Source organism: Mustela nivalis, assembly GCF_964662115.1.
Source record: "Mustela nivalis genome assembly, chromosome: 4".
Taxonomy (NCBI): Eukaryota; Metazoa; Chordata; class Mammalia; order Carnivora; family Mustelidae; genus Mustela; species Mustela nivalis.
The window spans coordinates 28,593,483-28,611,334 of NC_139023.1; the positions used below are offsets into that span (position 1 = coordinate 28,593,483).

At 37.8% G+C, this 17,852-nt stretch overlaps 1 protein-coding gene across 1 annotated transcript in view; it reads left to right on the forward strand.

Moving 5' to 3' along the window:
- The first annotated feature begins 6,672 nt into the window (after nucleotides 1-6,672).
- The window catches only part of GABRA4 (gamma-aminobutyric acid type A receptor subunit alpha4), a 69,813-nt gene continuing 58,633 nt past the window's right edge, over nucleotides 6,673-17,852 (forward strand). The window contains exons 1-2 of the mRNA XM_082728037.1: nucleotides 6,673-6,994; nucleotides 7,413-7,531. Coding sequence (XP_082584163.1) covers nucleotides 6,909-6,994; nucleotides 7,413-7,531 — 205 coding nt within the window. The 5' untranslated portion in view covers nucleotides 6,673-6,908. The remainder of the gene's footprint in view (nucleotides 6,995-7,412; nucleotides 7,532-17,852) is intronic.

Below are 17,852 nucleotides of genomic sequence, written 5' to 3' on the forward strand. Positions count from 1 at the left end.
CAATGATACTGAGGTTCTTCTCTCTATTCTTTAAGGATGATACTCAGTTCCTTTGACTTTCTTTTAAAGTTACATTTAATGCCACTCCATACAGTAGCCACCAGATGGTAATGAAGAGCAGTCTGGCTTCACAGTCTTCTGAGGACCAAATATATCACCACTGTGTCCCACTGAGGCTTCACAGGTTTGTATGGAAAATTCAGTTCCAAACATTGTGTTGGTCTGATAGCAGGCCACTGTAAATCTGTGATATTTTGACAATTTACTTTGTGGGAACATTATTTGTATGTCAAGTTCTGTATTAAGGATTTTAAAGTACTAAAAAAGACATGTAGATACATTATATACTTTTCTTTAAAGCTTTTTGTTTTAGTTTATGCTTTTCTTTAAATGGTTCTGTTATTTAAAAAATTTAAAATATTTGTGTCTACAATTAGTGAAAATTAATATATTTTCAGGTTTACTTTTTTCTTCTGTTTATTAACAGATTTGAAGTAAGACTCTCTTTATATCACTAGTAAAAAAAAATTGATAAAATTAAAGTGTCCAATGTAAATATATGCAACAAAATTGCATGAAATATGCAATATGTTTCACATCTTTGCCTTTCGGGCTTCTTTAATTGCTAAATATGTTAACTCACTATTATTTTTTCCCACACTTTTAAGGCAAATGGTGATATTTCTTCAAAGGCTTAGCCTTTTTAAAAAGAGTTTAAAAGTGTTTTATTTTAATAATTATACTGCATATAATTTGTTGTGGGGTTTTTTTTTTTGCCATATTTTGCTGTCTCCAAAATTTCTATAATAAGCATGCATTATTTGGCTGGTTAAAAAATCAAAACAATAAGATTTAATACAGTGATTAATTTAGAACTGAAATTATGGCTCATCTATGTTCAACATTTATAAATGCTCTCATGTCATGAGTCTTTACTTGTGTCACAAAAATCTAAAAAGCATCCTAAAAGCAATAATGACAATAAGTTGTAACATATGATTCAGGATTCTATTATACTTTCATACCACTTTTTTCAGAAGAATTCAATGGCATTTGAAAGGCAAGAAAACTTTTAACTTATTACTTAAATAATTGAAGTAGCCAATTCCCTCTCCCTATTCCATTCCTCTTGCTTCCTCTCCAGCAATACTATTCCATTACCTTTAATTTGGTGTTTATTTTTTCATGTGGGTTATGTATCACTGCATATATACCCATAAACAATGTACAATATTTTTCATGTTTTAAATTTTATATGGATAATATTTTACTGGAACTATTATTCTGTACTTTGCTTATTTTGTCTTACATTCTTGACATATACTTGATTTCTTTAATTTTAATTACTTCATAGTACCCCTTTTATGCCCTAATACAATATATCTATTTCCCTGTTAAAGAACATATAATTTGTTGTTGTTTTCCACTATTACAAATAATATGCTAATTTTCAATTACCTCCTTGCAAATATGTTTAAGGGGCTATAATACAGGAATGAGATGGCTTGATCATAGGGCATAATCAGGTTCAACTTTAATAATTGCCAAATGGCTTTCCAAGCTAGTTTTACAAGTCCTGTATAACTCTTGAAACAAAACAACATAGATAAAGATAAATACTGAATGAATTCACTGATACATGGAATCTAAAAAAGTTGAACTCATAGAAACAGAATAGATAGGCTTTAGCCAGGGGCTGAGGGTGGGAGAAATGGGGTGATGTTGACCAAAGGGTATAAACTGTCAATTGTTTGTAAGATGAATAAGTTCCAGGGATTTAAAGTATAGCATGTTGGCTATAATCAACAATTCTGTATTATGTACTTGAATTTTGCTAAAAAAAGTAAATCTTTTTTGTTGTTATTTGTTCTTATTTATTTATATGACACACACACAGAGAGAGAGAGAGCACGCACAAGCAGGGGGAGCAGGAGAGAGAGAAGCAGGCTCCCCACTGAGCAGGGAGCCCGTGGTAGGGGGATGGGCTCGATCACAGGACCCTGCGATCAGGGCCTGAGCCAAAGACAAAAGATTAATGTGGAGACTGAGCCAACTAGGTGCCCCAAGAAAGTAGCTCTTAAATGTTTTCACCACACATACAAAAGAAGGTAACCATGTGAGGTGATTGGTGTATTAACTAATATTACTGTGGTGATCATTTCAGAATGTAGGCATATGTCAAATAAAACAACAACAACAACAAAATTACATTTTATTCAAATAATTCTCCAGGGAAATAGAATAAAATCTTTTCCTCCTTAATTTTTGGTCCATCATGAACAAATCACTTAACATATTTAATCTTCAGTTTATTTATAAAAAGAGAAAAATAATATCTAACCATAAATATTTTTTCTGAAGATTCAAATGAAAATAGATATTAATAAAGGATAATTGCTAATATTATACTAAAGATTATCATCATCATCATCATTATTACTATTGATAGAAGCATGTCAAAAATGCCTTTACGGTTTAAGGAATTTTAAAACTCATTGCATGTATATTACTTTAATTTTGTTTTAAATATGGCTAAAGGAAGATCATCATAGTTATGACCGAAATTGTGCCTCCCCTCCCAACCAAAACCTTAAGTTGAAGTCATAACTCCCTGAAACTTAGAATGTGACTGTATTTGGGAAAAGGGATTTTTAAAATGTCATTAAGTTAAAATGAGGTTTTTAGGATGAACCCTGACCCACATGACCGCTGTTCTTATGAGGAAACTTGAACACAATCATGCATGCATACAGAGAAAAGACCATGAGAAGGCAGAGTGAGAAGATGGCCATCAATTAGCCTAGGAGATAGGCCTCAGAAAAAGCAACCCAGCTGACACCTTGATCCTGGACTTCAAGCCTCCAGTGTGAGAAAATTAACTTAGGGTATTTAAGGGGGAAAAAATGTGTGTGTGTGTGTGTGTGTGTGTGTGTGTATACACACACATATATTTATTTATATTTATATTTAAGGGAGAAAATATATATGTGTGTATATATATATTTATATTTATCATAAGATAAACACTTGGTAGCAAATTTAACAAGTTTAATTTGGAGCACTATTGGTAACCATAAATTTCCCTTCCTAAGCATTACTAATAGATGCTGAAAAAAAAAATCTGTCACTCGATGGTAGTATTCACTTACTTCTGGAGCTTAGGGAATAACATGGAGGACATTAGGAGAAGGAGAGGAAAAGTGAATTGGGGTAAATTGGAGGGGGAGGCAAACCATGAGAGACTGTGGACTCTGAGCAACAAACTGAGGGTTTTGGAGGGGAGCGGGTAGGGGGTTGAGTGAGCCTGGTGGTGGGTATTAAGGAGGGCACGTATTGCATGGAGCACCGGATGTGGTGCATAAACAATGAATCTTGGAACACTGAAAAAATAAAATAAAATAAAATAAACGTATAAAAAAAAGAAATTACACACATATACACAAATACAATTAAGGGAAATAATTACTAGAAACAAAGAAAAACAGGTTGAATTATTTCAAATTCATTTTATTGCCACCCCAAACTTTTGTGTATCAAGCTAGCTGGATGTTTGATAAATTGACAATAAATGCCTTCAATAAGTGTCTTGATGGAAGACTCAAGATCTATGTAATCATCTATGGAAACTGGCAATGAATAAGTTTATCAAACGAGATAGAGTTTCTTTACACTTTAATTACAAATGTTTTTCACCTGTTTGATTGATTGTGCTATTATCTATGTCATCTTTTATATTAACAATTAGTGTGTATTACAGTTGTCCATAGCCTTTGAAAATCTGATGAAAGTTATGAAAAGCCTCACAGAAAAGTGTGCATTGTTCCCTGAATATAAAGTTTTATATTAATTTTTAGGGCATTTCATAGGCATGTGAACTCTGAAGTGCCCACCCTAAGACTTTAGGAGCAGGGAAATCTATGTTACTTGCTTCTCACCATAACAGAGATAAGGCTTCATGATGCATTTAGAATATGTGGCTGGCTTAACATAATGATGTTTGGGGGATGTGCACTTGAACCAGTTCAAAGTCTATTAAACATAGCAACAAAAGACTTTTATTAACTTTAAGGAAGCAATAGGTATAATTTAATACATTCATATTTCTGTAAAGTTATATATAGGCAATCAGAAGAATTCACTGACAATCTGAGTCATAATGGATGGAAGTTTATACAAAAAATAATAGTATAACTTAATAACATTTGTAACCTCAGTAAGTTGTAATTTTTTTGTTTTGGAGTTATGTTACATTCATAGTTACAAAAATACATTTTTGTTAAAGATTTCAGACAGTAACACCCAACATATAACTTCTTTAAGTAATATGAAGGATAACATCATTGAAAAGCTGTGAAATAAAGTAAATTGATATAGCTTTACTATTATCTTCAGTTGACCTTAAGTACTATACACCAGTTAACAAAAATATAATTGGAAGTAGCTACATTGAAGGGTGGAATCTTCTTTTTATAACTTTGAAGGTATTAGTTTCACATATTTAAAATTAGAATTTAAAAAATAACTTATCTTTGACAATATAAAACCTCTTTTCCCAAAGCCATTAATATTTTGAGATACAGATACAGATACACACACACATATTTGGATGTATATATTATCTATACATATATATTTAGATGTATATATTACATATACATATATAATATTTTAAATGGATATTGTAAGAAAAATAGAAAATTCTGGTTTGGGTTTTAGAAAGTATAGGAAAGCATTAATAATGGGGAAATAATATAATGTGATATAATCATAATAATACGATGTATTATCAGCCTTTCCATAGAGACTCTATGGAACCAAATGCTCTCCTGGCCTATATGGGAGTACACTAATTTTTTCACTTTTTTTTCCCCAAGAGAGTAAGCTTGAATTTCATCCAAATTAATTAGGGTGGATTTGGAAGTAAGCAATTCATTAATTTGTTTAATTGCTCATTCAATAAATATTCATTATCTTTGTACTATGTGCCATGTAGTTTAATAAGAGAAAAAATAAATACTGATAAATAATAATTACCCAGTCCAGACCCTCAAAGGATCGTTTAGAGAAGAATGATACGTATGGAATTAAGAAGAAGTGTAACAGACACTATGAAGGAAACCATACAGAATATCATGGAAGTGCATACCTCTCCTATTACATACTTTTGACAATCAGAAAAGCTTCCCTTTTGTGAAGAAAATTTTAATCAGAATATTGAAACAAACAAAAATAAATAAAGTCCTAAAATTCCCCTGGTTTGATTGTTCTCATATCAAACCAGCACACCAGTCAACAAAATTTGAAAAACCATGAAAGTTCCAAACAGAAATAGTTATTGGTGGTGATAGTTTCCAGGGAACTAACTTGATTACTTAGGTCATTAGTCCATTGTGTGCAACTTTCCAAGTGCATCACTATTAATGTGAAAGACACCTTTCCCCCTGGGAACCAATAATTAACATTTTAAAAAGGTCTGTTGAAAGTGCTTTTATCTGTTCAACAAAACACTAAAGATGTAGTGCTTAGTGCCCCTTTCAAGTCATTAGTGAACTAAGAGGTATTCCCCTCCATTTTATCTTCCCAACCCTCCCCTACCCCAAACACACCTCACATTTTGTCTTTCTCCTGTCTCTCCCTCCCCAGCCATCCTTTCCTCCTTCCCAAAGTGGTCAATCTTTGGAAATCAGTGCGCTCCATTATAAAAGAAGAGCATCAAGTGTCACAAAAAAAGTGATTTTGACCAGATGTCCCTTGTCTTCACCTTTCTTTTCTTCTCCAGCAATGGATGCAGCAGCAAAGCTGTGAGTGTGTAAGCCAGGTAGGAGCACCCACAGTAAAGGAATTTGGTATCTTTTTTTTTTTTTAAGATTTTATTTATTTATTTGTTAGAGAGAGAGCAAGCGAGAGCGAGCACAGGCAGACAGAGAGGCAAGCAGAGTCAGAGGGAGAAGCAGGTTCCCTGCAGAGCAAGGAGCCCAATGTGGGACTGGATCCCAGGACGCTGGGATCATGACCTGAGCCTAAGGCAGCAGCTTAACCCACTGAGCCACCCAGGCATCCCAGGAATTTGGTATCTTTACAGCAACAGCTTGGCAGATGTGTTGAGCCCAGAATGAAGCTCAAGGCCACTTTCTCAGTTTGGGAAGCGTCTGCCCAGTGAATTGCAACCCCTCTTACTAGGAAGAATCCTCTTGGTTTTCCTGCCCCTCCCCAAAGTTCCCCCTCCCCAAATTACCTGAAAGGGAGAGTCCCAAAGTTTGTTTCTGTCCCTACTTGATCCCTGGTCCTCACCATGGTCTCCCATCCTCATGCCCAGCCATTCCAGTCATCCAGCTCCTTCTCCACCTCCAGCCTCGAAAATGGGTACAAAGCAGGGCCTGGAACAACCAGCCTAAGGAGAGAGAAGCTTCATTGGTGAAATCCAAATCCCAGCAGGAAGGGAGGGGGGACAGTCAGGAGGGAAAAAGTGGAGGCAAAGCAATGTTGCGGGCAGGGACCCACTTGGGGATGGGGATGGCAGTCGTGAGGAGGGGCGGAAAACCGGAGTTAAAGGTTGGAAAGAACTTGCTCAGCCTTTCGGTGCAAGCGCGCCAATGTCAACCTCCGAAGCTTCCCGGTGCGGGCACGAAAGGGTGCTGAGCGGTATACATAGCTCTCCATACACATTGGGAGCTCAGCGAGAAAAGGAGGGGGCGATGGCAGGCAGGTTCCGCCTCCCCCTGGCCCGCGTGCACACACGCGCCCACCGCGGCTCGGGCTGGCTGAGCGCGGGCGAGTGTGAGCGCGGGCGAGTGTGAGCGCGAGTGTGCGCACGCCGCGGAGAGCCTCTGCCCTCGCCTCGCACCCTGCTCAGGGCATCTTGAGAGCCTGGAAACGTGAACAGGCTTAAAGTATGGCATGTTGCAAAGATGGTTTCTGCCAAGAAGGTACCCGCGATCGCTACGTCCTCCCGGGTCAGTTTCGCCCTCCTGCACTTCCTGTGCCTGGCGGCTTGGTGAGTTCCCTGGGGTCCTGAGGCACAGGGGTGGAGAGGTGGCCAGCTCCGGGCCCCCGCTGGCCGCCGCCCCTCCCAGGGCAGAGCAGACCCTCGGGTCTCGACTGTAAGGTCAGGGGCCGCAGCTGGGCTTTTCTGTGCCCAAGTAGACGCAGAAAGCAGAAGGGGCACCGGATGCAAGAAGAGTGTGGGTTTTGGGGTGCGTGTGCACTGGGTGCGCCTTTCTTGACCATTTCTCTGTCCCCCATCCTTCAGACCTGCCTCCTTCAGCTTGGGGCAAGAGACTCTTTCCCTAGAAGATAAACCTGTTTCCACCTGTTCTGTGATCGATTCTTAAAACAACCCCTTCTCCCGTTTTTTTTTTTTTTTTCTTTCTTTTCTTCTTCTTCTTCCCTTTTCCCCCCCATTGCGTTTGCAGTTTAAACGAATCCCCAGGACAGAACCAAAAGGAGGAGAAATTATGCCCGGAAAATTTTACCCGCATCCTGGACAGCTTACTCGATGGTTATGACAACAGGCTGCGTCCTGGATTTGGGGGTATGAACGATTTCAAACGCTCACGTGTGTCCTGTCTGTCCCTCTCTCGGTCTGCCTGTCTGTGTATCATTAGGTATGCTTCGAGTGGAAAAATGAAAAATCTCTCTCTCAGTCTCTCTGTCTCTCCCTCCCTCCCCACCCCCCTTCCCCTTGATGAGACCTCTGACAAGAAGACCGCCCCCACCAGTACTTTCCCATCTCCCAGCCGCCTCAGAAGCTTTGCCTCTCCCCCACACTAATTACCTTCCGGGACCTAACTGCTGGGTGGGGGAGGTTGGAGGGAAAGAGTCAAAAATGGGAACTTGGGGCTCGGTTGCCCAGCTGCGCTGCACCCTGAGAATGGACTTCCCCTGCACCTGGCCAATTTGCTCAGAGCAGGTTGCACTTGAGGCAACTGATCCCAAGTCCCTTGTCCTCCCACGTGGTATCTGTCCCTCTGCCAAAACCTCGCCACCGTGTTCTACCTAGGACATGAATCTGGGGCACGAAGCTGCCCGCTCTGCTAGAGAACCCAGTCCTTTGCTGTTCTCCTCCACAGTGGGATGAATTTTTACTTTATTTGGGGAGATGGCATTTACTTCCCTTCTAAGACTTTGGAGTCGGAGCTGTTTCAGCTTTATTTCTTCCTTAAGTATTTATAATGACTATAACAGAGGCACATCTATTAACTGTACTGCTGCTCTCTTGCATGCTCATATTCTGTTCGCTTATATAATGAGAATCTATGTGGCAAGCATTGTGCTAGGCACTGTGTTCGCAGAATCTCAAGATATAATTCTGACACCCAAACACCCGTTCAGTCGCTCAGTCCAGTTCAGAGAGAACATATGACTTTACTCCAAGTGTCAGCTCAGGTCTTCTGACCACCAAGTCCCTGTTCTTTCCAATTACACGAAGCTAGTTGTGCACTGGGAAGTGAGCTGAAGAAGAAACAAGCTCTATCTTAAAGGAACCTCTTAGTAGTAGTAGCAGTAATAACAGTAATAACTACTAATATTGTATTTATTTATTTGAATTTTCATATATACCAGGCATTTTATAGGCATTACTGAGAGTAAGTTCTTACTATCCCCATTTTACAGATGAAGAAATTGAGGCTTGGGAAGTTAAGTAACCAGTTCAAGTTCACAGCTGGTAAGTGGCATGGGTAGGATGTGAAGCCAGGACAGGTTGTATATTTAAGAGACAAACCCATGAAGACTGAGGGGATATCAGATGGTATGTGGCAAGCATCACATGGTATTAGCAGTGCAGAGCACATTAAGCTTCCCGACTTGAGTATGTGGAGAAAGTGAAAGGGAGCAGGACATTCCCGTGATAGAGGACAGAATTAGATATGGTCTCAGGTTTGAAAGAATTATCAGGAGTAAAATAGAATTGGAGAGAGCAGAGCTGGATGATTTTTTGGAGTCTGATGAGTCTGGTTCTTCTCATTAAACAAATGAGGACACTGAAGATTAGAAATGGAAAGTGATTTATACAGGGACAGAGAACATAATGGTTGGCTGGAATCAGATCTTCTGATCCCAAACTTTTTCTGGATTTTATTGAGAAGGTTATAGGGGGTCGTTGAGGGTATTAATTGAGTTTTTGCATGTTGACAGTGATAAATCTGGATAAGAAGGATGAAAGATTCTCCTAGTTCTTCTCACATTGCCTCTCCAGGAGTAGGATATTCAGCCCTGCATTTGCCATCATGCAAATCTGAAAAGAGCCTTCCTTGCAGAAGTGAATCATTTATCAATGCAAAATCTTTCACAAGTGACTGGGAAATTATCACTTTATATTCAAAAAAAGAATTTTGTGGAGAATATTTCAGATGATGTTTTATCACTGAAAACTATATTATATCAATAAAAGAAGTTTTATCCTCCCATAAAGGTTTTAAACATGACATTTTAAGTACAGAAAAAGAAAAATAACAGAAATACCAGATCACATGAGTTTAAGTATTTATTAGAGAATTGATGTGCCTAAACATAAAGTGAAAAATTATAACTGAAGTGATATGGTTTTATTATCAAATGGCAGAAGTTGAAATAATATCTGCCCAATTGGTTATAATACAAGTATAACTCAAAAAGAAGAAGGAACCCATCGTAGATGCGTCCCTTACACCAACTACCTTGTCCCATAATATTGTGTAGACAATAAAATGAATGAAGTCAATCTATGTAAGCCATGACTAGATTCTGGCTAGCTACAGGATTGCTGAACTGTCTCAAGGGCATTATTAGTCATCTTACTTGTCACTGCCAAGTGATCTGCATTACCTACCTGGAGATACTTTCATAGCTTTATGGGAAGAGGTTGGATTCACCTTACTTCAAGTGTTAGCAGTTACTTAATCATTAAAAATTTACACAATGTTTTTGGCTGTGTTCATAAATATTTGGGTAAACGTGATTAATTTTTTTGGAAATGGGTCATTCTCTGTAAAGGCATAGCATCCCAAATGTGGCAGGGGAATCGTAATTTTCACCTGCCCAAACCATGTAATCTGTTTACAAGATGTTGTAAATGAGCATCACTGAAAATAATAAGAAAAATACTCATTCTTAGCACAGACTCTTGGATACCACAAGTTTGGTCCCTTCTTTGACATTTCAATGCTTTGTGGAAAGTTTGGCACTTTAAAAATAAAATGAAAACAATTCAGACTTTGGTCAGTTTGCTATAAATACAGATTTACTTCCTGGTCCCTTTAATCCTACTTTGCTCTTTGTAGAGCATTTACTTTATATCTGTTTATACAACTTAGCTGTGTTCCATTTAAAATAAAGCTAAAAGCAAAGATTTGAATTGAAATTGGATGGTTTGTGATTGTTCAGTAGGACGGCAGGGGTTGGAATAGATTTGGAAACTAAATTACATATTTTTAACTCAGCGGCACAGCTTGCAACAGGGAAGTAAAAGGAACTGAAATCATTCTCTTCTTTTCATCCCTCCAGGGTCTCCTCTCCCTTGTCTCCCATGTTCTCCCATTGGAGAAGAAAAGGGGAAAAGGTGAGAAGGAGGCATGGTGAGAGAAGCCAGACTGGGACTTTTGAAGGGGTGTCGTTCTTTTGGCCTCTGACGAATCAGTCTGCTGTCATCTTGAAGTAGCTTGCACCCGCTTAGAAGTGGCATGCAAGTGTACCCTTCCATAAAGGAGCTAGAAAATCATTCCCCTATGCTCTTAGTTGCTTTCAACACTGTTCTACGCCATCTTAAAAATGCATAGCTAAGGTATTAACCTCTAGGAGATAGCTTAGGAAGCCAGCCCTTAACCCCTACATATACTGAAGGATCACACAACCCTTGTACATTTCAGTCTTTTGAGGCACATGATCTGGAGTAATAGATACTTCAACTAATGATAATTGCCTTGGATCATCTTCCACAACTTCCCTGAAATGGGAACAGACCATCAGGTCAGTTTTGCGAGGTTGCTCACTAGCCTAGTGGGACTTCACGTTAGTGAGGTCCTATACAGTTTGGAAACCTTTATACATACAATTTTAATAAGATTCTCATAACAACACAAAGAGATAAGCACGGCGGGCATCATCCCTATTTTAGAGGGGAGGCTGGGAAAAGTTCCAATGAATTGCTCTAGAACCCTAAAACTAATAGACCACCAATAGACCAGGCAGCTGGTCTATTGCGACATCCACTTCTAAAGCTTTCTTACATCCTTCTGTTTACCAAGAGTGAAATTTTCATTAACATACCTTCTTGTTCCTAAGTAGGTTATTAAAATAAGCAAAACTGCATTTCCCCCAAAGGAGCGAAATGAAAACTTTTATTCTAAAGCTCAAATAACATTTTAAAATGGAAAAGCAAATATGGAGAAGTATATATACTTAGGTAAATTTGGAATAAGTTCCCCACACAAATAAAAATATTCTTGCAATGTTTTCAAATGATCTATATCCTAGCCAAAATGCACTAACCGTGTGCTAGCTTTATTAATTGAATGTCTACAAAAAATAAATATGTAGACAAAAAGAACACCTCAAATCCCCAGGGCAACAGAAAAATAAAGCTTCATTCTCTTTTGATTTGTCACTGTCATTTAACATCCATTTGTTGAACCAATAGATATTGAGATCACTATGTATCAGGAACAATGTGAGGTTATAAAGGTATTATTCTGAATCAGACACAGGCTCTTGTGAACTTTAGAGCTGAACAGTGTAGAGAGATAAAAATAACAAAGAAACAAATAACAAAATATTAAAAATAATGCTGTGGAACAGTCTAAAAGCATGCTAAGATAGAGAATTAACTGGGTAAGAGATCTATTTCAGATAAATTTTCAAATGGTGAAGAATATCTTGTAAGTTGAGCCCTGAAGGTGATGGATATGGAAAAGGTAAGCAAAAGCTGTTCTCAGGCAGGAAAGGAAGGAAGGAAGGAAGGAAGGAAGAAAGAAAGGAAGGAAGGAAGAAAGAGTAAGGATTCTAAGGTAGATGACAAGTTAGTGTGATTCAGACAGTGAAGGGAATTTGGTGAAAAGCATTCCGGGAGGGTAGTATCAAAACAAGAAAAAGAATTTCACAGGTCCAGCTCCTTGTGGTAAGCAGAGGCCAGAGCAGGCAAGGCCCTTTGTAAAAGAGTTTTGATCCTTTTTTAGTGAACCTGGAAGCCACTGGAGTTTTTTCGGTGGAGGGAATGACCTGATATGACTCAGATTATAATGTGATCCCTTTGGTTGCTGCATAATAAAAAGAAAAACTTAGATACAGAGGCTGGGCAATATTGGAACAAGGAGACCAGCAAAGAAGTTAGATAGATTTAAGTGGAAAAACTGAGGTACATTTTGGAGGTGTAATTCAACAGATAATTGGAGATGGATTTCATATGGGTGGTAAAGGAGAGGGAGAAGTAAAAAAATGACTTCTAGATTTTTATTTTGAGAAAGTGGGTAGAGGATGGTGCTTTTTAAATTAGGAAGGAGGGAAGGAGGGAGAAGAGAGATGGGGTGAAATCAAGAAATCAGGTGTGGATATGTGAAGAATGTTAGAATAAATATGTGAGGTCCTAGTGGTTGTACATATTTGGATATCACAAAAGAGTTTTAACTGCAGATACACAAGAGTCTCACCAACATACAACACTATGAGAATAGATCCCTAAAATTGAGTATAGAAAGGGCAAGGAGACCAGCACCAAGCCTCAAAGAACACTAACAATTGAGGAAGGGCAGAAAACCTGGAATTGTCAGAGGAGGATGAATGTGATATAGGCACTCAGAGCCTGTGGAATTCTAGAAGTAAAGAGAATGGAATGTCTTAGGAAGGAAGGATGAGAATCCTCTCAAATTCTTTTAAGATTAAGTAAGATAAGGCTAAACACATGGAGATATTTCATTTCATTCACTTTTCATCAACTCCTTATTAATCATGTGATATGGGTCAGGCACTGTTCTAGGATGGCACCGAGAAATGCATTAGTAAACAAAAGAAATGCAGTTCCCTGCCTTCATGAGCTGACAATTTAGTGAAAGAGACAGAAAATGAGCAACAGAAAATAAGTAAAATATACTGTCCGAAGTCGATAACTGCTATGGAATATTAAAAAGCAGGAGAGGGGCTGTAGTTTTAATGAAAGTAGTAGGAAAAACTTCAATGAGAAGGTGATATTTTGAACAATGATCTTAAGTGGGTAAAAGGAGAAGCCACGTTTGGGTTAGAAGAAACACTATGTGTGAAACTGCAAAGCATGCAAGTTAGAGTTGCTGTAGTCAAGTTTAGCAGGACTGAGGAGTAAGAAGGGGTTGGTATGATACAAAAATGAGGTTGTGTAAAGCTTTGCAAGCTGATAAATACTTTAGTGTTACTTTGAGTCAGATCACAAGTGATTAGAGGGATTCCAACAGGGGCAAGTCCTAAACTGCCCAATTTTCAAAGACTCACGTTGGTTGTTGTAGTGACAAAAGCCACTTAGGGGTCAAGGGCAAATGCATAGAAGTTTTCATAATTAACTAGGTGAGAGATGATGGATGTATTGACCAAGCCAGAGGCATGGAGCTTGTGAAGTGGGAAGAAATGATCTGGTTCTGGCTAGGTTTCAAAGAGTTGGTCCACTAATGACAGCTAGAATGAGGAATGTGAGAAAAAAAGGTGTCTGACACCAAAAGTTTTTGACTTGAACACCTAAAAAATAGAGTTGCCAACACTGTGGCATAAGCAGATGAGGGGTGTGAATGGACAATTTGTATGTGGATATGTTAAGTCAAGATGCCTATTGGACATTAAGTGAAGATGAATCTGGAAAGCAGGATGATTGGTATGTCAATATATATGGTACTTAAAGCCATAAGACTACAGGGACCATAAGAGATTAAGGATGAGGGGTGCCTGGGTGGCTCAGTGGGTTAAAGCCTCTGCTGTCAACTCAGGTCATGATCCCAGAGTCCTGAGATCAAGCCCTGCATTGGGTTCTCTGCTCAGCTGGGAGCCTGCTTTCCTTCCTCGCTCTCTGCCTGCCTCTCTGCCTACTTGTGATCTGTCTGTCAAATAAATCTTAAAAAATAAAAAAGAGAGATTAAGGATGATATGGAAGAGGCACAGGTATAGAATTCTGAAGTTTCCAGTGTTAAGAGGTGGGGAGTTCACAAGAATCTCTGTCCCAAGAAGACTGAGGAGGGGGGCCTTTGACATAGGAGGAAAAATCTCAGAGTATGCACACTGGATGGTGAGTAAAAAGAGGAGGTGTGATTAATCATTCACTTCTTCTTCTTCTTCTTCTTCTTTTTTTTTTTTTTGATCATTCACTTCTTAATGCTCCTGATAGATTGAGAAAGAACAGGACATAAAATTGCATAAAGTTGTTTACTACTTTTAGCAATATCTACCTCTTCGCTGATTTTGACAGAGCAGCTTTGGTGGTGTGGTGAATGTAAAAATCTGATTGGGGGGGGATGGGAGGAGCCTCTGGATTTTTGTACAGGGGAGCAGAGAAATGGGTGGTTACGTGGAGGGAGAAGTTGGATCAAGAGAGCTTCTTTACAAATGGGAGAAATTAAATTATTTTTTAAAGTCCATGGAAAAAATGCTGTAGATAGGGAAAACTAGATACTGATGGAAGGAAGTTAAGTGACTCCGGAGCATGAAAAACAGGTTACAATAGATGATAGAGTGAAAAGAAAGGGAAGAACTCGAGGCAGTGTGTATGGATTCCCACCCCCCCCGGAAATTCAAAATGTGAAGGGGAAGAGAAAGAGGGAAGGTTGCCTTCTTTTAAGATTAGAAATATCAGAATACATCTGTGTACTACTGGAATAATCTAGTAGGGGATAATGTAATATCACAGTGGAGGGAAGGGATAGCTGAAAGAAAGATGCCCTTGAGATGATAAGAGACTACAGAATCCAGAACAGAAATTTATTTTTTATTTACTTGGTATAGCAAAAAAGATGTACCACCACTGTCGTATCGTTGCATTTTCTTTAGGGCAAGGATATTTGGTGTTTCCCCAAAAAGGCACTGTAAAATCTAGATATCGGCTATTCGTAACTTTATGGAGATGTAAATAATATTTCACTGGGCTGTTTGTTTTCTTTTAGGTGAAAAATACATCAACGTTCATTATATTATTTTCTAGGCCCTTTTATTGTGTTTCTTTTTAAAAGCTTCTTGTATACAGAACTGGATTCTGAATTAAGAATACTTGTTTAACAATTACTCTCATTATTGGTCCATATGTGATTTTCTTTTGATCTGCCCACCCATCCATTGAACTGTCATAACCACAACAGTTAAGTCATTGAACTGCACAACGGTGACAACTTTTAGTCTGCTAGGGAGTCTCCCTCATGCTCTCCTCCTGTCTGCCCCAACCACACTTACCCCCATTCTGAGTCCTTTTTAAATTATTTCATAGTTTTCCTTTGAATATTACTTTAACTCAACTTTTATTTAAATTTCAATTACAAAAATTTAGTGGTTTTGAACATGTTCTATATTAACTTTAGGTGTGTGTTTGTTTTTTTTGGTCCCCCACTTAATCGTGTATCGCTAAGATTCATTCTCGCTGTTGCATATTGCTATAGATCATTCATTGGACTGCTGTGTGATATTTCCACTTCATAGGAACCAGTTTATTCATCTTCTCTGTTGGCAGTAGGCATTTTGCTTATTTCCAAGATTGTGTTGCTGTGAATATTCTGGCCCAAATTTCCTGCTGTAAATGTGCAAAAGTTTCTTTTGCATATATATCCAGGAATGGATTTTTCTGGATCTTCATGTAAGTGGGAGTTCAACTTGATGAGATAATGCCAAACTGTTTTCTTTGGTGGTTTTACAAATTCAAACTCTCATTTACAATGAATATGAGATTCAGGATCCACAAAACCTTCAACCATATACATATACATACATATACATACATATATATGTATGTGTGTGTGCATATATATACATATGTATGTATATATATACTTGAAATGGCATTGGATTGTGAAGTAATTAGAATTTTCTGATTTTTAATATGGTCAAACATCTTTCAAACCTTTATTGCCTATAAGAATTTTCCTTCTGTGAGGAGCATTTTTGTCTTTTGCTCATATTTCATTATTTTTTAAAATGTTCTTCTTATGTATTTAAGTACTTTAGTCATTTAAAAAGTTGACCTGGATTGATAGAAGGATCATAGGACATAGGAAACACTATTAATATCATCTAAGTAAAACTTGATAGCTCTGTTTTTCCTGTGTTATCAATGGATATCTCTTCTTTGTCTATTCTGTAAGAAGGCTAGCATTTCTGTATTTTTAGTGAGAAACAAAATTAGATATTTCTTTAAATATATCACTCAAGATTCCTTGTTGTTATTATATGTCCTAAGTACTTGATTTTTAGAAACACATCAGCTGTGTTTTGTAAGCCATAGCTGGATGCATGATCTTAGGTGGCTGAAAAACCAGAAATATGTCCTCAAGTGGGTAACTGGGGACACACTAGGAATAAGGATCGACATGTTTCAGTATTAGCAAAACATCTGAGGTCTTTCTCCTGGTGTTACAGCAAATTGGATACTGTTAATGGTGGAAAAAATTAAATTGTTATATCCTTTGACCAAGTCCATACAACTGAAGTAAAGTTAGCAGTGGAAAATCATCTGACACGTTGTGAATTGTTTCTCTACTGTCCACTTAAGTTCAACTCATTAATAAGTTGGGAATATTCCTCTGCATTTCATCTTGGTATTTGGCTCTTTCTTTCAGACCCTACGGAAGATCACTTTGTTTGCCTTATAAAATGCCAACTATATTTTGGGGATTAAAAAACATTCCTCCATTACCAAAGAAGTAGGATTTTTAAAATAAAATATGTCTTTGATGTTATACATTTATGAGAAGTCCTTCCAAGCCCCAAATTATCTGGTTTCTATGTAATTATGCTCTTAGTAAGGTTGATTTGAACATCCTAAACAGTAGTGTTAGGGGAAGCGTCTCTAAGAATTATTCTTAATTACATAGCGACCATTATTCATAGAAAACTGATTTATTGGAAACCCATTACATTGTGGCCTGAGATTAGTTCTGGGAAAGGATACAAATATAAATAAGACACATTTTCTGCTTTAATCAGGAAATATTTTTAGCTTAACTGGTATAACAAATGAATCCAAGTAATTTTTCTTTTTGGGAAGTTTTAAATCACTGGTGGGATGATATTAAGAACACAGACATGTAGATATTCACCACCTAGTATGTGCAAAGCATTATGCTAGTTGAGAAGTTCAAAAGAGGATTAAGATTTCGTCTTTGCTGTTAAGGGAAGAAAGACAGACCCAAACAGGCTATACTAAGATAAGAACAAAGGCATAGAAAGAGCTGCAAGAACATAGCTCAGAAATTAGGCATAAATAAAATTTAGGAAATTTGGATATGGCGTATTATGTAATAGGCCATTACATAAGCAATTAACTACTGATTTATTATTTAATTATATCATTACCATAGTGAAGCTAGAATGTACTTGGAAATCAATCCAAGGGGTTAGAATTCTGGCTCTGGCATATGATATTTAAACTCTGTGAGCTCAGTTTCCAGATTCAAAAAATTCTCATGATAATATCACCCTTGGAGTGTGTTGTGAGAATTAAATGAAATAGTGTATGGAAAGAGGCTAGTAGCCCTCCTGGCACATGGGTAGGCCTTCAATAAATAGAATTATTATATCTCTGCTCTTTTCTCTTTGGGGAAAAATCTTTTTCCCTGTGAGCAGTGACACACCAGCACACCCCGTGATCTGTTAACCTCCATCCTTGTTGCTGCATTCCTAGTGTAAGCCATCATCATTTCTCAACTAGGCTGGTAAGACAGCCTTTT